A 25,799-nucleotide genomic window follows, 5' to 3' on the forward strand; every position below is an offset into this window, starting at 1 on the left:
ATTATCTCTGGTTAAAGAGACTCATGCCCATCCTTCTATTTACTTTTTTTGTTTGAAACACGGTCACAATGTCACCATAAAAACATTTTTAACCTCTCTGGCACCAGTGGGACGGTAGCGTCCCACCTGGCCAACAGCCAGTGAAATTGCAGAGTGCCTAAATTCTAAATACACCATTTGTAATATTCAACATTCTTGTAAATACATGTGTCTTACATAATTTCAAAGCTTAGCATCTTATTAATCCAGCAGGCATCTGCAGGCATGAATGTGCCTCAGGGCAAAAAGGGCACAGTAGGGAGGCGTCGTTGTGCCCTTTGTCACAGGAAATGCCCCATCACCGGCACCACTTGTTCAGTAACCCTATGCTTTACAGCAGAAAGAGACTGCTATGGGCCATGGCACCAGCAGCACAATATTGTGTAGAGGACTGAGGGTCTTCACAATATTGTAAATAGAAAATGTGTAAATAGTTACCCTTGTTATTTAATTGTTTATTTATTTTTATTTTATTTAAAAAAATATATATATATAATTTTTTTTTGGGGGGGGTGTGTTAGAATATAATTTATGTATTTTGTATATAGTTATTTCCTTCAAAATGTATCACTGTACCAATTCGGCCACTGTGTGGGACACCTTGGTGACTTCATGCTCAATGTCAGGTGGCTCACTCATTTTTGAAGATATCTGTCTAAAACTTTGCTCAGCTATTGTTGCCATCTTATGTTCTTCATTCAAACCATCCCCAGCATCCTATCTGTATGTTTGGCTGTTCTTGGTCATTTGAAAGATGATGCAGCAACAATAAAAACAGAAAACGTATGTTTATTTCCTTCTATTTTCTTCTATCAGATCTATTGTGTTATATTCTCCTGCATTCAATTCACATTTCCACAACATTCAGAGTGTTTCCTTTTAAATGATACCTAGAATATGCATATCCTTGCTTCTGGGCCTGAGCTACAGGCAGTTAGATTAGGGTATGTCTTTAGGTGGAAATTGAGAAGAAGGGGGGCTACCCCAAAGAAGTTTTAACTTGTCTGGGCAGCATACATATTTGATACAACAAGGATAGAAATAGCTTATTTAGTTGATATTACTAACAAAGCAAAGCAGAGCTGTTTTATCGAGGTACAAATAGCCTGCTCTTTTTCATTTTGCTCATAGCCGCATACAGAAACAGTTTGACTACATTGTATATGGGGCTCAACCAGGACTGTTACTTTCGTAACTGAAGGAAAACATTTTAACAATGTGATTTAACCGGTTGATGTTGGGAAAATAGATGGGAAAATGCAGAATGGTTTTCAATGCCTATTTCACATATTTAATCATGCAATATTAGGCCTACTGATTATTCCTCAGTATCTACTTGCAAGATACTAATTGACAACCCGCGAGCTACCGGACATGCAGTTTTCTGCAAAGGTGCAACCTTTGGTAGGCTGTGGGAGATTCCAAATTGCATACTCTTCACGTCCTCTCTCCTTCTCAAAACCCATTGGATGACAAAGCCAGGGGTCACACCTCTCTGAACTTCTCCTCCAATGGGTATTAAAGAGGTGAGAGAGGAGAGAGGACGCAAACAATTGAGATTCTCCCAGAGGCTGCGAATAAGGCAAAGGTTAATCAGATATGCCCGTGCTCATCATGCTTCTTACAAGCAAAGTGAAATGACAAAATTGCTTGTGGTGCACGCCTCTCAAATGATATGCAACAACACCCTGAGTGCATCGGACATGAAACAACGACACAAATGTAAACAACAAAATAGACAAACAATATTATTTTGCAGGTGCCTTTTGATTTTAAACACCAGTGGTGAACCTAACTGCACTGAAGCAAAACTAGTGGTTAGGATTCGGCCCCAGTTCGATTCCCGGTCAGGGAATATACATTTGGGGCGGCAGGTAGCCTAGTGGTCAGAGCGCTGGGCCAGTAACCGAAAGGTTGCTAGTTCGAATCCCTGACCTGACAAGGTAAAAATCTGTTGTTCCCTGAACACACTCTTCCTAGATCATCATTGTAAATAAGAATTTGTTCTTAACTGACTTGCCTAGTTAAATAAAAGGTTCAGTAGAGAAGCAAAACCATTCATCTTGAGGCAACATATAATAATATGAAATTGACATATCTATTGTAATACAGACTAGTTCAAAACATTACTAATCATAGAAAATGACAAATTACCCAATGGAGCATGATACTTTTCTGGCAAAAACATATATTTGCACCTCTATTTTCAAAGTGGGGATGCAGCTGCTCCATTTTCTCCAATGCTCAGGCACTTATTCATATTTGTTTTATTTATTTTACCTTTATTTAACTAGGTCAGTCAGTTAAGAACAAATTATTATTTACAATGATGGCCTACATCAGCCAAACCCGGACAACACTGGGCCAATTGTGCGCCGCCCTATGTAACTCCCAATCATGGCCGAATGTGATACAGCCTGGTTTCAAACCAGGGACTGTAGTGAGATTTCTTGCACTGAGATGCAGTGTCTTAGACCGCTGCGCCACTAAGGAGCCCTATGCTTCAACACATCATCTACAGTGCCTTGCGAAAGTATTCGGCCCCCTTGAACTTTGCGACCTTTTGCCACATTTCAGGCTTCAAACATAAAGATATAAAACTGTATTTTTTTGTGAAGAATCAACAACAAGTGGGACACAATCATGAAGTGGAAGACATTTATTGGATATTTCAAACTTTTTTAACAAATCAAAAACTGAAAAATTGGGCGTGCAAAATTATTCAGCCCCTTTACTTTCAGTGCAGCAAACTCTCTCCAGAAGTTCAGTGAGGATCTCTGAATGATCCAATGTTGACCTAAATGACTAATGATGACAAATACAATCCACCTGTGTGTAATCAAGTCTCCGTATAAATGCACCTGCACTGTGATAGTCTCAGAGGTCCGTTAAAAGCGCAGAGAGCATCATGAAGAACAAGGAACACACCAGGCAGGTCCGAGATACTGTTGTGAAGAAGTTTAAAGGATACAAAAAGATTTCCCAAGCTTTAAACATCCCAAGGAGCACTGTGCAAGCGATAATATTGAAATGGAAGGAGTATCAGACCACTGCAAATCTACCAAGACCTGGCCGTCCCTCTAAACTTTCAGCTCATACAAGGAGAAGACTGATCAGAGATGCAGCCAAGAGGCCCATGATCACTCTGGATGAACTGCAGAGATCTACAGCTGAGGTGGGAGACTCTGTCCATAGAACAACAATCAGTCGTATATTTCACAAATCTGGCCTTTATGGAAGAGTGGCAAGAAGAAAGCCATTTCTTAAAGATATCCATAAAAAGTGTTGTTTAAAGTTTGCCACAAGCCACCTGGGAGACACACCAAACATGTGGAAGAAGGTGCTCTGGTCAGATGAAACCAAAATTGAACTTTTTGGCAACAATGCAATGGCGTAAAAGCAACACAGCTCATCACCTTGAACACACCATCCCCACTGTCAAACATGGTGGTGGCAGCATCATGGTTTGGGCCTGCTTTTCTTCAGCAGGGACAGGGAAGATGGTTAAAATTGATGGGAAGATGGATGGAGCCAAATACAGGACCATTCTGGAAGAAAACCTGATGGAGTCTGCAAAAGACCTGAGACTGGGACAGAGATTTGTCTTCCAACAAGACAATGATCCAAAACATAAAGCAAAATCTACAATGGAATGGTTCAAAAATAAACATATCCAGGTGTTAGAATGGCCAAGTCAAAGTCCAGACCTGAATCCAATCGAGAATCTGTGGAAAGAACTGAAAATTGCTGTTCACAAATGCTCTCCATCCAACCTCACTGAGCTCGAGCTGTTTTGCAAGGAGGAATGGGAAAAAATTTCAGTCTCTCGATGTGCAAAACTGATAGAGACATACCCCAAGCGACTTACAGCTGTAATCGCAGCAAAAGGTGGCGCTACAAAGTATTAACTTAAGGGGCTGAATAATTTTGCACGCCCAATTTTTCAGTTTTTGATTTGTTAAAAAAGTTTGAAATATCCAATAAATGTCGTTCCACTTCATGATTGTGTCCCACTTGTTGTTGATTCTTCACAAAAAAATACAGTTTTATATCTTTATGTTTGAAGCCTGAAATGTGGCAAAAGGTCGCAAAGTTCAAGGGGGCCGAATACTTTCGCAAGGCACTGTATGTCGCTCAAGGCACAGGATGTGTGTTTGTGTGAGTCAATGTGTGCATGCGTAAGTGTGTGTATGTACTGTATATGTATGTGAGTGTGTGAGAGAGTGTGTATAGTGAGGTGTGACAAGATGGCCAACAGTACATGCCAAGGGTAGGTGAATCATGTGTATATACTGCCTGCACTGTCTGTCACTTGTGTGTTTATGAGTGCAGAAAGAGAGCTACAGTGAGGGGGAAGAGAGTCAGTGTGTGTGTGTGTGTGTGTGTGTGTGTGTGTGTGATGGAATGGAATGAACTAGCCTGCCCAGCGGCAGAGCACTGCTTGAGCACTCCATTCCTCCCTCCCTCCCCCTCTCTCTCCTTTCGCTCTCAATTACTCCCTTTGTTAAGAGTTTATCTGCAGTCCAAGCAGAAAACATGACAATCTGTCCTTTTGACTGTACCTTTGACAGAGAGGTGAGGTGAGGTGAGGAAGAGAGAGAAGGAGTGTGCCTTATGGGACAGAGAACAATCTGGGACAGGGAGAGAGAGAGGGAGAGAGAGAAGGGGAGAGGTGAGAGACAGATGGAGAAGGCAGGTGGACCAGAATGAGATGCCGCTGGAGAACAGAGAGAAGGAGAGAGAAGCAGAGAGAGGGAGAGAGAAGCAGAGAGAGGGAGAGCAGTAAGAGGAGGATGAGAGAAGGGAAAAGCAATTGCAAGGAGAGGTGGATGCAGAAGATAGAAACAAGAAGCAAGGTAAAGCAAAAGTAAGGAGGAAATGCAGAGGAAAGGAAAACGGGGAAGTAGGTGCTCTGCATGTGTTTAGTTTGAAGATGTGACTGGGTGATGAGCATCGATACCAGTACGAGAAGATGCATTCATGCGGTGCTATGTAGTTCTCTCTTTCTCACCTCCCTCCCTTTCTCTCTGTGGCTTTGAAAGTGTAATTACATGCAGCTCCCTGGCCTGCTTGCTGCTGCTCTCACTCACCTGCGCGCTCGCACGCGCACGCGCACACGCGCACACACACACACACACACACACACACACACACACACACACACAGTGCCCCCATCCTCAGCCACACAGCTCACCACTAACACCAATCTCACTAATATACATTCCTGTCATACCTATCTCACATACGCACACACACACACTGCACACGCTCACACAAACACACACCTGCATGCATATCGCACATTCACTTGTAGTGGAGGGAGAGGCTGGCTTGCAGTGTGAGGCAAGGTGAAGACTGTGTCATTTCCCTGAGTTAGCATGCAGTGGTGCGTTTCGCACCTCATCACCAGCCCCATGCAAATGGCCCACACCAGTGGGCATCAGTTAACTGGCTGGCTCCATTTGCCTACACCCTAACTCTCTTCCATGAAGTGCTTCTGTGACACCATGTAACACACTGACACTGGAGACAATGCTCAATGCTCTTCAAAACAACGTGGCTGAAATGTTGGGCAGAATTGAACCACTCAAATCAATTTTCTTCCTCTGGACAGCCAACGAGATTTTGTCAGCGGTCAAATGTGCAGCAAAGAGACTTCACCTGTTGCTAGGCAACCGGCCGAGCATGAATAACCGCTATCGTGTTAGCCAGCTCACCAACTAGTCAAAACGATGTCGCCTCGGTTTCGTCCTTTCAGGTAGGTTACCATACAGACACACTTTTATTTAGCCTACTATAGTAAGTAGGAGCCACTCACCTATGTTGGGGTGTTTGAGCAGGCGACAGATGCGGGCCTCTCGTTCCAGTTTTTGATGATCTGAGGGGGAGAGGAAAGGGAAACGTGTCAGAACATAAACACAATCACACACCTTTCTGTTGTTAAGTCGATATTCTGCAGGTTTGGTCTTAAATAAAAGTAATAAAGGTGGCCTCCCGAGTGGCGCAGCAGTCTAAGGCACTGCATCGCAGTGATTGAGGCTTCACTACAGACCCGGGTTTGATCCCAGGTTGTGTCAGAACCCCCCGGGATTCCCATAGGGCAGCGCACAATTGCCCCAGTGTCTTCTGGGTTAGGGGAGGGTTTGTGCCAGGGGGGCTTTAGCGTTTCCTTGTGGCGGGCCTGCAGGTTGACTTCAGTCATCAGTTGAACAATGTTTCCTCCGACACATTGGTGCAGCTGGTTGCTGCGTTAAGCGAGCGGGTGTTAAGAAGCATGGCTTGGTGGGTCAGGTTTCGGAGGACGCATGACTCGACCTTTGCCTCTCCTGAGCCCGTTGCGGAGTTGCAGCGATGAGACAAGATCATAATAGGATATCACAAAATTGGGGAGAAATTAAATACAAAAATATCACAAACCACCATTGGGCAATGGGACTGGGAGGCACATCCCTATACATCATGTATGTTATATACATGCATACGTGTTGCACGGTATACCGAAACGTTTGTACTTTTACGATACTAGGTTTGGTCATACAATGTTTGTTACTTTCTGTACTTCTGTCAAATGTCTCTCGCGTCATACGGATGGTGAGGATCGAGTCTGTCTAGTCATTTGTCTGAATCTTCTCAAGGGGCAGTAGTAAGCTAGCCAGGCTAGTGGCTACTTGTGCTTGAGCATGCAACTGACATAGCGGGAGCCACTTTTTAGAAGCAAGTGAGAGGAGAGAGAAAATGCAGACAGCATGGCTTCTTATAACGAAAACATCATTCCTCCACGCCCGCAGCTCGCTGACAAAACAGGCTCCAGAATACTTTGCTTACAGAGCAGATGATAAGAGCCAACCCATCGAAACAACTATGCAAAAGGTGTTACAAAGCACGGTAAGGGAGGTTTAGTTACAAAATAACATTAACAACGATTTTACACGTGACATTTGCATTGTAACGTTATTCTACCAGCAACTAAATTCAAATTGTTTTTGAGTGGTAATGAACATATATTCAGCATTACATTTTTTTTACATTATAATATAATATGATTCATGTGAAATGCACTCATAACTTAGCTACGACACCAATATATTTAGACTACTTCGTGTCGCAGTAGCCACTAGCCAGCCAGCAGCCCTGGATTGAGCGTTGCACCCTAGGAGTTGAAATGCACTCTGGGAAATGTAAATACGCAATGATAACTTGGCTGTATACATGGGGTACCAGTACCGAGTCGATGTGCAGGGGTACGAGGTCATTGAGGTAGATACTGTATTTACATGTAGGTAGGGGTAAAGTAACTAGGCAACAGGTCGATAATAGACAGTAGCAGCAGCGTATGTGATGAGTGTGGAAGTGTGGACGTGTGTGTGTATGTGGTGAGTGTGTGCCGGTGTGGACATGTTATGTGTGAGTGAGTGTGAGAGTGTGTGTATGTGTTGGAGTGTCAGTGTGAATGTGTGGGTCCAGTGTGTGTGCATAGTGTGAAAAAGAGTCAATGCAGATAGTCCGGGTAGCTGTTTGGTTAACTATTTAGCAGTCTTATGACTTGGGGGTAGACACACTACATCACCAAAAGTATGTGGACACCTGCTCGTCCAAAATCTCATTCCAAAATCTCATTCCAAATGGAGTTGGTCCCCTCTTTGCTGATATAACAGCCTCCATCCACCCTTCTGGGAAGGCTTTGCACTAGATGTTGGAACATTGCTGCAGGGACTTGCATCCAGCCAGCCACAACAGCATTAGTGAGGTCGGGCACTGATGTTGGGCGATCAAGCCTGGCTCGCAGTCAGCTTTCAAATTCATCCCAAAGGTGTGTGATGGGGTTGAGGTCAGGGCTCGGTGCAGGCCAGTCAAGTTCTTCCACACCGATCTCGACAAACCATTTCTGTATGGACTTCGCTTCATGCACTTCGTACAAGATTTTCCTTCACTTGACCTAAGGGGCCTTGTCCGAACCATGAAAAACCACCCCAGATCATTATTCCTCATCCACCAAACTTTACAGTTGGCACTATGCATTGGGGCAGGTAGTGTTCTCCTGGCATCCTCCAAACAAAGATTTTTGTGTCAGACAGCCAGATGGTGAAGTGTGATTATTCACTCTAGAGAACGCGTTTACACTGCTCCAGAGTCCAATGTGGGAAGCTTTACACAAGTCCAGCCGACGCTTGGCATTGTGCATGGTCATCTTAGGCTTGTGTGCGGATGCTCGGCCATGGAAACCCATTTCATGCCACTCCCGACTAACAGTTCTTGTGCTAACATTGCATCCAGAGGCAGTCTGAAACTCAGTAGTGAGTGTTGCAACCGAGGACAGACGATTTTTACACGGTTCAGCAATCGGTGGCCCCGTTCTGTGAGCTTGTGTGGCCTTCCACTTAGCGGCTGAGCCGTTGTTGCTCCTAGACATTTCCACTTCACAATAACAGCACTTGGAGTTGACCGGGGCAGCTCTAGCAGAGCAGAAATTTTATGAACTGACTTGTTGGAAAGGTGGCATCCTATGACGGTGCCACGTTGAAAGTCACTGAGCGCTTCAGTAAGGCCATTCTACTGCCAATCTATGGAGATTGCATGGCTGTGTGCTCGATGCTATATACCGATCAGTAACGTGTGTGGCTAACATCGCTGAATCCACAAATTTTAACGGGTGTTCACATACATTTGTATATATAGTGTATATACATGCATACATCAATAAGATACATATACATAAATATACAACAGAACAGAAAGGGGCACACCTTCCTGCTCTATGCCATCTGTCTACTAGAACACATAACAATGCACAATCAATCAATTAAATGTATTTCTTTAGTTATAAAACCCCTTTTACATCAGCAGATGTCACAAAGTGCTTATACAGAAACCCAGCCTAAAACCCCAAAGAGCAAGCAATGCAGATGTAGAAGCACACAGCAGCACAAGCCTATTGCACTTAGTTAAATTAGTCTCCTGGGCTCAGACTCTAATACAATCAATGTCCAGTTAATGACTCTAATAGTAAGGGGCGGCACTGTGTGTGTGTGTCTGTGTGTGCGTCTCATGCAAATGCTCGTGTGTGTGTGTTCATATCCAAACATACGTGGGTGGGCAGTACTTCTACTACAGTAAATCTACTGCTCAATTGTAGCCCTACATGGACAGATTGGATAGACAGATAGATGGATAGAATGGCAGATAAAGAGATGGTACAGTGGGATGAGGAGAGAGATTGTGGGCCAAGTTCAGCCAGACCTTGGCACCAGCTGTTAGGCTCCCGGGGACAGATGTGTGTGTTATGTGTGTGTTACTACGCCGGGGCAGAACGAAGTAGGCCTCTAGCCTCCCTAATCCCCCTCTCACGCTCCTGTCCCCGTCCAGGATTTGGGAAGCGGAGCCTCCCAGTCATCCCAACAGGCTGTAAGGTGCTGGAGTCACCTGTCTGACTTGTTACATGGCTGGCCCACAGAAAGAATGTGACCTCATCAATAGAATACGTGACATATCATTTTCAGTCGCTTCTCTCAATAGCTCATTAGTATAAAAATGCAATGTCGTCAAAAATATTGACATGGTCTGTTTTTGGATTAAAACAGAATTCACTATAACAACATGTTTTCTATGCAACCCAATCCATTTGAATGTTGAAATCTTGGTGTAAGTACACTTTTAAAGCCTCAGATTTAAAGCCTCAAAACGAGTCATTTGCTGGCTAACAGTCAACAGACAAGCTAGCTAACTATATGTTTAGCTTGCAAGCACACCCACATTAATTTTAAAACATATTAACCTTTTCAAGCGTGATTTCCAAATATTTTTACAGCTCGTTTTGTTTATGCGCGTGATGTCAGAATGCACTCGCTGTTCCAAAATGTGATTGTTACGCAACAGGACAGTAAACCAACGCTGCCCTCATACCAAGGCAAGCTGCCTGCTAAATAGGGCTGACCCCAATGTCACGATCGTTTGAAGCACTCGGACCAACGTGCAGCGTGATCTGGGTTCCACATCTTTATTTAGTGAAACGCACAAAACAATAAAGCAAGAACGAAACGTGACGACAATGGCGTGCTAACATGCAACTACACAAACAATATCCCACAAAACACAGGTGGAAAAATGCTACTTAAATATGATCCCCAATTAGAGACAACGATAGCCAGCTGCCTCTAATTGGGAATCATACCAAACACCAACATAGAAAACAAAACTAGAACCCCACATAGAAAATATAAACTAGACTAACCCCTCAGTCACGCCCTGAGCTACTCCACCATAGAAAATAAGGACTCTCTATGGTCAGGACGTGACACCCAATTAGTTGGCTGGTCGATTGTTGGTCGATAGGCTGTTGGTCGACCAAGATTTTCTTAGTCGAGCAATAACAAATATATATCATATATATGTGTACCCATCTCAGTGAACTAATCCATTGCAGAGGCCTAGACTAAAAGACAATTTATGCTTGATCCAAAAATGTGGTCGGAGGCGCCATTGAGCAGCCTCCAGAGACATGCAGAGGCCAATTCGAGCTCCGTACCGCATCGCCATGAGCCTCCCATTGAAATGATTGGTTCATGGTAGGTGGGGGCGGTACATCCTGTATACACATAAACTCACTTCCTCGACAACTTCCTTCAAAACAGCTCTGCACTGCTCAGCATGAATGCCCTTATTTCGGCCTAGGCCGTATCACCATAATGCTGCATAATGACACATTGCTTGCAAAGCGTAATTAAGGCGGAACAATATGGTTGTGGACAGAATTACAGAATCTCTACATGAGACCTGGACGGAGTCTGAGGACAAAGTGAGGGAAAAGATCTCTGAGAAATTGAAGATGGACCACAGAAAGAGGTGGAGCGCACCCACAGGAATGGAAAACTCACAACCGGCCCAGGTAACAGGCCCAGGCGGATAGTGGTCAAGTTCCTGAGGTTCAAGGACAAGGTAGCTGTTCTGGAAAGCGCCAAGAACTTGAGGTTTGTATATCTTCCTCAACGAGGACTATCCTGATAAGCTACCCAGGAAAGGGCTGAAAATATCCCATATTAATGTATGTAGCCTTAGAAATAAGGTTTATGAAATTAATAAATTGCTGACATCAGATCACATTCCTATATTAGCCATTTCTAAGACTCAATTAGATAATTAATTTGATGAAACAGCAGTAGCAATTCAAGGATATAACAGAAATGCTTATGGGGGAGGTGTTGCTGTATATATTCAGAGCCATATATATCCCTTTAATGCTTAGAGAAAATCTTATGTCAAGTGTTATTGAAGTGTTGTGGTTGCAGGTTCACTTGGCACATCTAAAGCCTTTCCTTTTGGGGTGTTGCTACAGCCCACCAAGTGCTAACAGTCAGTATCTAAATAATATGTGTGAAATGCTTGATAGTGTATGTGATGTAAACAGAGAGGTCTATTTTCTTGGGAACCTGATAATTGACTGGTTTTCATCAAGCTGTCCACTCAAGAGGAAGCTTCTCACTGTAACCAATACCTGATTCTGGTTATTAATCAACCTACCAGGGTGTTTACAAACACTACAGGAACAAGATCATCCACATGTATCGATCACATTGTTACTAATACTGTAGAACATTGTTCTAAAGCTACATCCGTACCCATTGGATGCAGTGATCACAACATAGTAGCTATATCCAGGAAAGCCAAAGTTCCAAAAGCTGGGTCTAAACTAGTGTATAAGAGATCATACAAAATATTTTGCTGTGACTCTTATGTGGATGATGTTAAAAATATTTGTTGGTCTGATGTGATTAATAAGAAGCCTAAAGACACCATACTTGATGAATTTATGAAATCACTTCATCCAATTATTGATAAACATGCACCTGTTAAGAAACTGACTGTTAGAACTGTTGAGGCTCCATGGATTGATGAGGAATTGAAAAACTGTATGGTTGAAAGAGATGGGTCAAAAGGAGTGGCAAATAAATCTGGCTGCACATCTGACTGGCTGACTTACAGAACATTTAGAAATGATGTGACTAAACTCAACAAAACTAATAAGAAACCGTATTATGAAGCCAAGATATATCATTTAAAAATGTATTTTAAAAAAACTTTGGAGTACTTTAAATGAAATGATGGGCAGAAAGACAAATTAAACTCCATCTTTCATCAAATCAGATGGTTCACAAAACCATTTGATGTTGCAATTATTTTAATGATTACTTCATTGGAAAAGTGGGCAAACTTAGGCAGGAAATGTCAACAACGAACAGTGAGCCATCGTATTCATGTATAAAATAACAAATTATGAAAGAAAAGCATTGCAAGTTTGAATTTTGTAAAGTTAGTATGGGAGAGGTGGAAACAATGTTGATATTGATCAATGGTGACAAAGCTCCAGGCATTGACAACTTAGATGGAAAGCAACTAAGGATGTTAGCTGAACATATAGCCACTCCTATCTGTCATATCTTTCATCTGAGCTTAGAGGAAAGTCTTTGTCCTCAGGCCTGGAGGAAAGCCAAAGTAATTCCGCTACCAATGAGTGGTAAAGTGACCTTTACTGGTTCTAACAGCAGACCTATCAGCTTGCTGCCAGCTCTTAGCAAACTGTCGGAAGAAATTATGTTTGACCAAATACAATGCTATTTTCTGTAAAACAAAATAACAACAGACTTTCAGCATTCTTATAGAAAGGGGCACTCAACATGTACTGCACTGACACAAATTACTGATGATTGGTTGAAAGAAATTGATAATAAGAAGATTGTGGGAGCTGTACTGTTATTATATTATTGACCATGTTGTTGAAAAAAGTATGTGTTATGGCTTTTCAACCTCTGCCATAATGTGGATTCAGAGCTATCTATCTAATATAACTCAAAGGGTTTTCTTGAATGGTAGCTTCTCTAATGTCAAACATGTAAAGTGTGGTGTACCGCAGGGCAGCTCACGAAGACCCTCTACTCTTTTCTTTTTTTTACCAATGACCTGCCACTGGCATTAAACAAACCATGTGTGTCCATGAATCATGATGATTCAACCATATATGCAACAGCAACCACAGCTAATGAAGTCACAGAAACCCTTAAAAAATAATTGCAGTCTGTTTTGGAAGGGGTGGCCAGTAATAAACTGGTCCTGAACATCTCTAAAACTAAGGAGACAGAACACGTTATTTGTTACAAATAACTCCTTAAACAGTTTGACAAGACAATGTGCTAGCTAGCTGGTTAATTAACCCTTTGACATGTGCAAACACACGAATGTGATCATTCTGCAGTGGTCCCTGCAACGTAAACTCAAACCGGTTTGATTAGAACACTTATTTAGAATGTCCAGTTACGATTGACGACACAGTCAGCGTTTGCACAAACACAGTCTTTACAATGTTATGTCCTCAATGTTATTTTTGGATGCAATGTTCAGACATTCACAGAAGTAGTGATAGCATAACACAATTCTCATCCAAACCAGAAAAATGTAGGCTACATTAGTCATTACGCTAAATTAGAAAAGAGTGACCTAACACAAGCGTTCATATTTAGCTAACTCTTGGGTGACAGAAACCATCATTTGAGTTAGTTAATAGCAATGGCTATTTACAATTCATCACATCATGGGTAAAAAAAAAATTTAAGTAATCCGATGATGGGTATTTTGTGCACGCCGTCATGTTTTTTTTTTTCCGCATCAACCAAAGATTACAAGATGTCACAAGATGTGTTGGGTCTGTTTGCAGTTTGCATGTTGAAGGGGGTGTGTCGTCTACCATCCTTCACTTCCATCATTCACTTCCGCAAGTTTACTTGAAAGACGAGTTGAACCATCCCTTTCACCTCGTTTTGTTATAACATCTTTGGTCGGACAGACGTTTATGTGACAACCAGAATGCATTGTATGTTGTCAACAAACAAGGCGCCACACACAGCTTGCAAGTTTTTTATTTATTTATTTTTTTATTTATTTCACCTTTATTTAACCAGGTAGGCTAGTTGAGAACAAGTTCTCATTTGCAACTGCGACCTGGCCAAGATAAGGCATAGCAGTGTGAACAGACAACACAGAGTTACACATGGAGTAAACAATTAACAAGTCAATAACACAGTAGAAAAAAGGGGAGTCTATATATACATTGTGTGCAAAAGGCATGAGAAGGTAGGCAAATAATTACAATTATGCAGATTAACACTGGAGTGATAAATGATCAGATGGTTATGTACAGGTAGAGATATTGGTGTGCAAAAGAGCAGAAAAATAAATAAATAAAAACAGTATGGGGATGAGGTAGGTGAAAATGGGTGGGCTATTTACCAATAGACTATGTACAGCTGCAGCGATCGGTTAGCTGCTCAGATAGCAGATGTTTGAAGTTGGTGAGGGAGATAAAAGTCTCCAACTTCAGCGATTTTTGCAATTCGTTCCAATCACAGGCAGCAGAGAACTGGAACGAAAGGCGGCCAAATGAGGTGTTGGCTTTAGGGATGATCAGTGAGATACACCTGCTGGAGCGCGTGCTACGGATGGGTGTTGCCATCGTAACCAGTGAACTGAGATAAGGCGGAGCTTTACCTAGCATGGACTTGTAGATGACCTGGAGCCAGTGGGTCTGGCGACGAATATGTAGCGAGGGCCAGCCGACTAGAGCATACAAGTCGCAGTGGTGGGTGGTATAAGGTGCTTTAGTGACAAAACGGATGGCACTGTGATAAACTGCATCCAGTTTGCTGAGTAGAGTGTTGGAAGCAATTTTGTAGATGACATCGCCGAAGTCGAGGATCGGTAGGATAGTCAGTTTTACTAGGGTAAGTTTGGCGGCGTGAGTGAAGGAGGCTTTGTTGCGGAATAGAAAGCCGACTCTTGATTTGATTTTCGATTGGAGATGTTTGATATGGGTCTGGAAGGAGAGTTTAGAGTCTAGCCAGACACCTAGGTACTTATAGATGTCCACATATTCAAGGTCGGAACCATCCAGGGTGGTGATGCTGGTCAGGCGTGCGGGTGCAGGCAGCGAACGGTTGAAAAGCATGCATTTGGTTTTACTAGCGTTTAAGAGCAGTTGGAGGCCACGGAAGGAGTGCTGTATGGCATTGAAGCTCGTTTGGAGGTTAGATAGCACAGTGTCCAAGGACGGGCCGGAAGTATATAGAATGGTGTCGTCTGCGTAGAGGTGGATCAGGGAATCGCCCGCAGCATGAGAAACATCATTGATATATACAGAGAAAAGAGTCGGCCCGAGAATTGAACCCTGTGGCACCCCCATAGAGACTGCCAGAGGACCGGACAGCATGCCCTCCGATTTGACACACTGAACTCTGTCTGCAAAGTAATTGGTGAACCAGGCAAGGCAGTCATCCGAAAAACCGAGGCTACTGAGTCTGCCGATAAGAATACGGTGATTGACAGAGTCGAAAGCCTTGGCAAGGTCTATGAAGACGGCTGCACAGTACTGTCTTTTATCGATGGCGGTTATGATATCGTTTAGTACCTTGAGCGTGGCTGAGGTACACCCGTGACCGGCTCGGAAACCAGATTGCACAGCGGAGAAGGTACGGTGGGATTCAAGATGGTCAGTGATCTGTTTGTTGACTTGGCTTTCGAAGACCTTAGATAGGCAGGGCAGGATGGATATTGGTCTGTAACAGTTTGGGTCCAGGGTGTCGCCCCCTTTGAAGAGGGGGATGACTGCGGCAGCTTTCCAATCCTTGGAGCTTAGCATTAGCTCATCATAATCAGTACAACCTTCAAAAAAGTATTTTACAAACATCATGTGTCCAGTACAATCTATGCTTCAAGAATCAGAATGCATTATTTGTCATCAGTACTTGAAAACGTGAATAAAACAGTAAATACATTATGCTTCATACATACATTCGGTGTGTTACAGTACACTCTTCGAAAAAAGGGTTTTTAGTCTGTCCTCATCGGAGAACCCTTTTTGGTTCCATGTAGAACCCTTTGGGGTTCCATTTAGAACCCTCTGGAACCTTTTACCTGGAACCAAAAAGGGTTGTTCAAAGTGTTCTGCTATGGGGACAGCCAAAGAACCCTTTTAGGTTCTAGATAGCATATTTTTCTGAAGAGTGTAGAAATGATAACACGATATACAGAAACTATAATGATAACCTAATAAGGCACATACTTTGATAGGAACACACACATGTCCAAAGTTATTATGAGTAAGGAAAACAACAAGGAAGGCAATGCGGGCGCCAGCCTGAAAATGTGCCAGGGGGAAAAAGTTTATGTTCTGTTCTGACTGGAGATGCACAAATGTCTGCGTACTTGATCTGGGTAAACACTAGGGAAGTGCTTGAGATCTTGTCGAAGAGTGAAGTTTGTCCTTCTCAGTAATGCCTCAAATGTAAATTGTCCACAACAGTGAAATGGGCTACTTCTATGTGAATTAATGATGAGGCGGAACACACCTCAATTTGAAAATAAAAAAATGAAATCAAACTTGTTAGGAAATCATTTGAAATTGACAAGTTGAAACATAGCCTATAGATAATTTGCTGTAGTGAAAAAAATCTTGGTTGCCCAAAAGTCGTCTGTTCTTTCAACCAATCGATTGGTCGAAATGTTTTAATGTGTAATTTTCCATATGTAGACACACCCTATGTGTTTTAATTAAATCAAGTATATGCATTGAGCTTCTCTGATGCTTTAAGCTTACTGTTTGATGAAACAAGACACAAATGCCGCAAGAGGGAGCCAGAGATCTATTTTACCAGAAGAAGAAAAAACAACCTGACCTAACCATTCCCCTCTCCTGCTGGTTTTCACAGATTCTGCCAATACTCTCCTGAAGTTGCCGGTAATAGGCTATACAAGGAGTCGTCAACCTTTCTCATGTGGAATTCCAATTCATCTTACCATATCTACCGATCTGCAAGACAGTTATGGTTTTCATGTGCACATTTTCGTGGAACACTTTAATTGAATTTATAATAACGTCTTAATATCTCAAAATCATTGTCATGTAGTTAATCAAAACTCTATCCAAATCTAAATTAAAATGATACAAACCTAAAAAGTAACTTACTATGCCAACTATGTAAAAATAGCCTACATAAAGCCAACAAATACAAACATTACAGCCTGCAGGTAGAAAATATCCTGAAAAGAATAAATATCCTATAAATCATATTGGCTACACATGGCCTGTCTGCAACAAACTTGCAACATTGTATAAAATACTTTGTTCCTCAGAGTTTTCCTGTGAACTTGGAACAGACACAGCTGTAGGCTATTTGCGCAAGGGATAAGAAGCAGTGCTTGACTTGGGCAGTAGCTCACCAGAGCTGAGTACCAGCACCTCAAATGTTCTACTGCTTGAGCCTACTGCCTGTTCCTCTTATAGAATATTAGCTCAAAAGTCTGGAGTGTCTGCACCTAAATATAAACAGTACCAGCACCCAAAACGAGTGCCGGAACCTATTGAAAAATCTCTGTTTACATTGGCGCGTTGTTATGTTTTGCCTCAAAAACATCCGGTGAAAGTGCAGAGAGCCACGTCAGTTTACAGAAATACTCATCATAAATGTTGATGAAAATACAACTGCATGGAATTAAAGGTATACTTCCCCTTAAAAGAGTTGCAAGCAATCTACCAGTTCTGCCAAATAACAGACACATGTCTTCTACATTGTCACTTGCGTTGCGACGTGCAGAATGCAAACGGCGCCATGCTGAAAAATGATAACAAAGTTGTAGTTATAGGGTAGGGGAAAAAATCGACAAAGATAAATTGACCAATATTATTTTTGCGCTAGTTGGCTGTACCTGCACCAAAACTCCAGGATATTCCTTCATAGCATGTTCTCCATCTTCTTTTTCAATAGGGAAACAATTTGCTTCAATAATATATATACGTAGAGCTCAAAATGTATGTATAATGGAGCCCAGTCGCATATGAAGCCCAGTCGCATATGACATGGCTACATACACAGAGCATGGTTGACTGTGACAGCCTTTAGATAGGTAGAAACAAAGGGTTTATACAGGAGTGGCTGTAGGGGAGAGCAGAGAGCATGTATGCCTCACTCCGATACACATACACACAGGCACGCACACACCCATGCTCACTAACGCAAACACACCTTTCCTGTTCAGAGAATGTCATTGAAGTGGAGTCAGCTCTCGAAACTTGAGCTCCTGGCCTCAGAAAGGCTTGTCATTCTGGGAAATCACACACAAACACACAAACGTACATTACACAGCCGAGAACATACACATGCACGTACACACACACACACACACCCCTCCAGGTATTTTATTCTACAAATGGGGATGCTGTGCACACGCACACCTTCTCTCTGTCTGACAAACACATTCCTGTAACACACACACACTCTGGACACACACAAGCTGGTTGCCTTGAAAAGATCATGGTAGACTAGCATGGAAGGTCTGTCACTGAGAGCCAGAACAAAAGGAGAGAACGGGAGGGAGAGGAGAGAGAGAAGGAACACAGGAGAGAGCAGAGAGCTAGAGAAAGTGAACATAAGAAACTGAGTGTGAACGAGTACCGTAGAACAAGTGAAAATGCTGAGTGAGAACCAACAGGAAATAGGGGATAGGGGGGACAATGACACACAGACTCGGTGCTGGATAGCTACTGCGTGTGCATGCTTTTGTTCCGGCCCAGCACTAACAGAGGGAGAAACACCGTGTTAACAAATGAGTTCTACCATGTTGGTCCTGTATGACTCACTCATGTAGTCCCCTCTCCTTCAGCTGAGTAGGAGACCTCATAGAGAGACAGGAAGAGAGAGAGAGAGCACACTATGCACACTGCCCACAATATGATGTGGAAACTGAGCTGCACTTCCTAACCTCCTGCCAAATGTATGACCATAATAGAGATACATATTTCCCTCAGATTACACAGACCCACAAAGAATTCGAAAACAAATACCATTTTGATAAACTCCCATATCTATTGGGTTAAATACTACAGTGTGCCATCACAGCAGCAATATTTATGACCTGTTGCCAAAAGAAAAGGGCAACCAGTGAAGAACACACAACATTGTAAATACAACCTATATTTATGTTTATTTATTTTCCCTTTTTTACTTTAACTATTTGCACATCATTACAACACTTTATATATACATAATATGACATTTGAAATGTCATTATTCTTTTGTAACTTTTGTAAGTGTGATGTTTGCTGTTAATTTTTTATTGTTTATTTCACTTTGGTTTATTATCTATTTCACTTGCCTTGGCAATGTAAACATGTTTCCCATGCCAATAAAGCCCCTCAAATTGAATTGAAAAAGAGAGAGATTTAAAAGAATAGCAGCACCCCCAACAGCTTGCCCCCTGACACCCAGCCTGAGCCACTCAGATAACCCATCAAGCATGGGGACCACTGAACTACAGCCAATCACCATCACTCTGGGTGGGTGCACGTGTGCTTATATTTGCGTACTGTATGCACGGGTGTGTGTTGTGTGTTTGTGAGTGTGTGTGTGTGTGTGTGTGCATCCAACCAGCTGCCACTCCTCTTCCCCCCTCCCCATCTCACGTCTCCTGTCCAATCGCTTCTGACACTGAGGCCTAATTTCCAGAAATGACCTAACGCAGCCCCTTACTGCATTAAATATGCATCTCAGATCCCTCTCTCTCTGCTCTTTCCCTCCTTTTCTCTTTCTCTCTCCTTCCCTCTTCTGCAACTCCCTCTCTATCTCTCTTCTGCTTCTCCTCCCTCCCTCTCTCTCTCTCTCTACCGTTCAGGAGAGGAGCAGCATCAAAGCAGCAGCCTATCCAGCTGTGTCCAACCACCTACTGTCACAATGCCATGACCATGCCATAATAGTACAATACAAGTAGGTAAACAGATAGGGAACCATACACTGTAAATGTTACCAATACATTCACCATTACAGTTAGCTTCAGATCAAAGAAAAGACAAGGCCCATGTTGAACTCTCAGTTATTCACTCATGTCGAGTCATCCAATGGTCTTCACTGTGATGTTCAAAATCAACAGCTCAAAGACAGAACGAAACCAGAGCTATAGGAGTGAAGCACAGGGCACACAGACTACGTTTACATTCACAAGTAGGATTAAGTCTACTGTGTGCGTGTGTGGGTGTGTGTGTGAGACAGAGAGGAGAGAGAGAGAGAGAGAGAGAGTCAGACCTGGGCCCTGACAATAAATATCAGTAAGACAAAAATAATGGTGTTCACAAAAAAGATCCAGATGCCAGGACCAAGAATACAAATTCCATCTTGACACCGTTGCCCCAGAGCACACAAAAAACTATACATACCTCGGCCTAAACATCAACGCCACAGGTAACTTCCACAAAGCTGTGAACGATCTGAGAGACCAGGCAAGAAGGGCATTCTATGCCATCAAAAGGAACGTAAAATTCTACAAACCAATTTGGATCTGGCTAAAAATACTTGAATCAGTTAGGGAACTCATTGTCCTTTATGGTTGTGAGGTCTGCTCACCAACCAAGAATTTGCAAAATGGGACAAACACCAAATTGAGACTGCATACAGAATTCTGCAAAAACAACAGTGTGCCATCACAGCAGCAATATTTGTGACCTGTTGCCACAAGAAGAGGGCAACCAGTGAAGAACAAACACCACTGTAAAATACAACCCATATTTATTTTATTTTATCTTCTCTTTTGTACTTTAACTTTTTGTACATAATATGGCATTCGGGGCAGGAAGTAGCCTAGTGGTTAGAGCGTTGGGCCAGTAACCGAAAGGCTGCTAGATCAAATCCCTGAGCTGACAAGGTAAAAATCTGCCATTCTACCCCTGAACAAGGCAGTTAACCCACCCAAATTCTTATTTGTCATTGCAAATAAGAATTTGTTCTTAACTAACTTGCCTAGTAAAATATATTTTTAAAAATGTTTTTATTATTTTGGAACTTTTGTGAGTGTAATGTTTACTGTTAATTTGTATTGTTTATTTCACTTTCGTTTATTATCTACTTCACTTGCTTCGGCAATGTTAACATATGTGTGTGGCATAGCAGTCAGACGTCTTTTGTCCTCGTCTTGTCGTGTCCCATATATATCAGGGCCCATATATATATATATATATATATATATATATATATATATATTTACAACTTTCTTCACATACCTTTTTATATATTTTTTTATTTTCCATAAACTCAACTTCAAAACACTCTCCTGCAATCCGCCTCACCAATTTATATTTTAAAAAAGAAAGTATTATTTACCTCAAATCTGAAATCCTCCTTAGAAGCTAACCAGAAGCTAGCCTGAAGCTAACCAGAAGCTAATCAGAAGCTAGCCAGAAGCTAGTTAGCTTCTTTACTGGCTAATCGTTAGTATTCAGCTAACCACGGTTTGTGGTCATCAGCTATCCTTTAGCTCGAAAATCTATCGGCAGTTTTGTACGGCACGGCTCGGACCGGAACATACCGGACCTATTTTTCTCTCCATCTCCCCAGATTTCAACCGCAAGCTCTGGACATTTATACCTGGATCTCGCAGCTAGCTAGCTGCTATCCGTGTGACTATTGGCTTACGCCGATCCCGGAGCAAACATCAATTATTCCGGAGCTAGCCAGCTGAAGAGTTCCATCAGCCACTCCTGGGCTACAATCACCTATCCGGACCCGTTTTACTGCCAACGCGGAGCCCCACCGGGCCTTCACAACTGGACTACCGACGTTATCTGCCCGAGGGAGTTATCCAGCTGGCTCCTCCGACGTTACCTGAACACCCATCTGCATTCCGCTAATCGTTAGCCGTCTTATCGGCTGCTATCTGAATAGATCTAATCGGACAATTTTTTTCTTTTTTTTCTTTCTTCGGCCTCTATAACTATATCTATTTTTTTGCAAATTGGATTGATCCCATCTACCACACGGAACCCCACTAATCCTACCGACAGAAACGCACGAGGTGGCTAAAAACAGACCTCCATCCTATGCTAGCCCGGCTAGCTGTCTGAATCGCCGTGACCCCAACCAACCTCACTACTCACTGGACCCTTTTGATCACTCGACTAAGCATGCCTCTCCTTAATGTCAATATGCCTTGTCCATTGCTGTTCTGGTTAGTGTTTATTGGCTTATTTCACTGTAGAGCCTCTAGTCCTGCTCACTATACCCTATCCAACCTATTAGTTCCACCACCCACACATGCGATGACATCTCCTGGTTTCAATGATGTTTCTAGAGACAATATCTCTCTCATCATCACTCAATACGTAGGTTTACCTCCACTGTATTCACATCCTACCATACCTTTGTCTGTACATTATACCTTGAAGCTAATTTATTGCCCCCAGAAACCTCCTTTTACTCTCTGTTCCAGACGTTCTAGACGACCAATTTTCATTGCTTTTAGCCGTACCCTTATCCTATTCCTCCTCTTTTCCTCTGGTGATGTAGAGGTGAATCCAGGCCCTGCAGTGCCTAGCTCCACTCCTATTCCCCAGGCGCTCTCTTTTGATGACTTCTGTAATAGCCTTGGTTTCATGCATGTTAACATTAGAAGCCTCCTCCCTAAGTTTGTTTTTATTCACTGTTTTAGCACACGCCAACCCGGATGTTCTAGCTATGTCTGAATCCTGGCTTAGGAAGACCACCAAAAATTCTGACATTTTCATCCCTAACTACAACATTTTCAGACAAGATAGAACTACCAAAGGGGGCGGTGTTGCAATCTACTGCAAAGATAGCCTGCAGAGTTCTGTCCTACTATCCAGGTCTGTACCCAAACAATTTGAACTTCTAAAAAAAAAATCCACCTCTCTAAAAACAAGTCTCTCACCGTTGCCGCCTGCTATAGACCACCCTCTGCCCCCAGTTGTGCTCTGGACACCATATGTGAACTTATTGCCCCCCATCTATCTTCAGAGCTCGTGCTGCTAGGCGACCTAAACTGGAACATGCTTAACAATCCAACCATCCTACAATCTAAGCTTGATGCCCTCAATCTCACACAAATTATCAATGAACCTACCAGGTACCTCCCCAAAGCCGTAAACACGGGCACCCTCATAGATATCATCCTAACCAACTTGCCCTCTAAATACACCTCTGCTGTCTTCAACCAAGATCTCAGCGATCACTGCCTCATTGCCTGCATCCGTAGTGGGTCAGAGGTCAAACGACCACCACTCATCACTGTCAAACGCTCACTGCAACACTTCAGCGAGCAGGCCTTTCTAATCGACCTGGCCGGGGTATCCTGGAAGGATATTGATCTCATCCCGTCAGTAGAGGACGCCTGGTTATTTTTAACCATCTTAAATAAGCATGCCCCATTCAAGAAATTTAGAACCAGGAACAGATATAGCCCTTGGTTCTCCCCAGACCTGACCCTGTGATATGCAGCTTTTCAGGGAAGCTAGAAACCATTATACACAGGCAGTTAGAAAAGCCAAGGCTAGCTTTTTCAAGCAGAAATTTGCTTCCTGCAACACTAACTCAAAAAAGTTCTGGGACACTGTAAAGTCCATGGAGAATAAGAACACATCCTCCCAGCTGCCCACTGCACTGAAGATAGGAAACACTGTCATCCCCCTCTTCAAAGGGGGGGACACTCTTGACCCAAACTGCTACAGACCTATATCTATCCTACCCTGCCTTTCTAAGGTCTTCGAAAGCCAAGTCAACAAACAGATTACCGACCATTTCGAATCTCACCATACCCTCTCTGCTATGCAATCTGGTTTCAGAGCTGGTCATGGGTGCACCTCAGCCACGCTCAAGGTCCTAAACGATATCTTAACCGCCATCGATAAGAAACATTACTGTGCAGCCGTATTCATTGATCTGGCCAAGGCTTTCAACTCTGTCAATCACCACATCCTCATCGGCAGACTCAACAGCCTTGGTTTCTCAAATGATTGCCTCGCCTGGTTCACCAACTACTTCTTTGATAGAGTTCAGTGTGTCAAATCGGAGGGTCTGTTGTCCGGACCTCTGGCAGTCTCTATGGGGGTGCCACAGGGTTCAATTCTTGGACCGACTCTCTTCTCTGTATACATCAATGATGTCGCTCTTGCTGCTGGTGAGTCTCTGATCCACCTCTACGCAGACGACATCATTCTGTATACTTCTAGCCCTTCTTTGGACACTGTGTTAACAACCGTCCAGGCAAGCTTCAATGCCATACAACTCTCCTTCCATGGCCTCCAACTGCTCTTAAATACAAGTAAAACTAAATTCATGCTCTTCAACCGATCGCTGCCTGCACCTGCCCGCCTGTCCAACATCACTACTCTGGACGGCTCTGACTTAGAATACGTGGACAAGTACAAATACCTAGGTGTCTGGTTAGACTGTAAACTCTCCTTCCAGACCCACATCAAACAATTGGCTTCCTATTTCGCAACAAAGCATCCTTCACTCATGCTGCCAAACATACCCTTGTAAAACTGACCATCCTACCAATCCTCGACTTCGGCGATGTCATTTACAAAATAGCCTCCAATACCCTACTCAACAAATTGGATGCAGTCTATCACAGTGCCATCCGTTTTGTCACCAAAGCCCCATATACTACCCACCATTGCGACCTGTACGCTCTCATTGGCTGGTCCTCGCTTCATACTCGTCGCCAAACCCCCTGGCTCCATGTCATCTACAAGACCCTGCTAGGTAAAGTTCCCCCTTATCTCAGCTTGCTGGTCACCATAGCATCACCCACCTGTAGCACGCGCTCCAGCAGGTATATCTCTCTGGTCACCCCCAAAAACCAATTCTTTCTTTGGCCGCCTCTCCTTCCAGTTCTCTGCTGCCAATGACTGGAACGAACTACAAAAATCTCTGAAACTGGAAACACTAATCTCCCTCACTAGCTTTAAGCAGCTCACATATTACTGCACCTGTACATAGCCCACCTATAATTTAGCCCAAACAACTACCTCTTTCCCTAGTGTATTTATTTTATTAATTTATTTTGCTCCTTTGCACCCCATTATTTTGATTTCTACTTTGCACATTCTTCTACTGCAAATCTACCATTCCAGTGTTTTACTTGCTATATTGTATTTACTTTGCCACCATGGCCTTTACCTCCCTTATCTCACCTCATTTGCTCACATCGTATATAGACTTGTTTCTACTGTATTATTGACTGTATGTTTGTTTTACTCCATGTGTAACTCTGTTGTTGTCTGTTCACACTGCTATGCTTTATCTTGGCCAGGTCGCAATTGTATATGAGAACTTGTTCTCAACTTGCCTACATGGTTAAATAAAGGTGAAATAAAAAAAAAGATGTTTCCAATGTCAATAAAGCCCTTAAATTGAATTGAATTGAAAGAGAGTGTGATGAGAAGAGAAAGAGATCTACACTTAGTACTTAGTCGTCCTTATAGGAATGTTTTGATTGAGTTTACAATAACGGCTTTAAAGACTCTACATGGAGAGGCTGTGCAATTCCTTTTGCAGAATGTAAAACAAGCCCCCAGCAAGCAAACACACTTCGCATATTCAACAGTGGATTATGTGAGTGACATTCAGTGTGTAAAGCTATGACATACCAGTGGAAACCTTTACAACGGCGCACAGATGTCTTTATTACCTAAACACATTAACAGCGGACACTCTATATCCACACAGCAGCCCCCCCCGTCCGTCCGTCCGTCCGTCCGTCCGTTCGTTCCAGTACAGCCCCACCCGGCTCCCACTGCTGGGCCAGGTAACGACCAGTAGGACAGTTCATCTAGAACATAGCTGTGTTTGTGTGTGGGTGTTACTGTCCCAGACACCGTGCCAGGAACACTGCTCAGCATGCATGGGGCCAGACAGGAACATAAACCAATACACACA

At 42.9% G+C, this 25,799-nt stretch overlaps 1 protein-coding gene across 9 annotated transcripts in view; it reads right to left on the reverse strand.

The window, feature by feature from the left end:
- Window positions 1-25,799, reverse strand: part of LOC139381196 (calcium/calmodulin-dependent protein kinase type II subunit gamma-like) — a 135,212-nt gene that overhangs the window by 63,449 nt on the left and 45,964 nt on the right. For all 9 annotated transcript variants that reach the window (XM_071124634.1, XM_071124635.1, XM_071124631.1 and 6 more), the window contains exon 3: window positions 5,858-5,917. In XM_071124634.1, coding sequence (XP_070980735.1) covers window positions 5,858-5,917 — 60 coding nt within the window. The remainder of the gene's footprint in view (window positions 1-5,857; window positions 5,918-25,799) is intronic.

The sequence above is a fragment of the Oncorhynchus clarkii genome, chromosome 23, assembly GCF_045791955.1.
Source record: "Oncorhynchus clarkii lewisi isolate Uvic-CL-2024 chromosome 23, UVic_Ocla_1.0, whole genome shotgun sequence".
NCBI classification, from domain to species: Eukaryota; Metazoa; Chordata; class Actinopteri; order Salmoniformes; family Salmonidae; genus Oncorhynchus; species Oncorhynchus clarkii.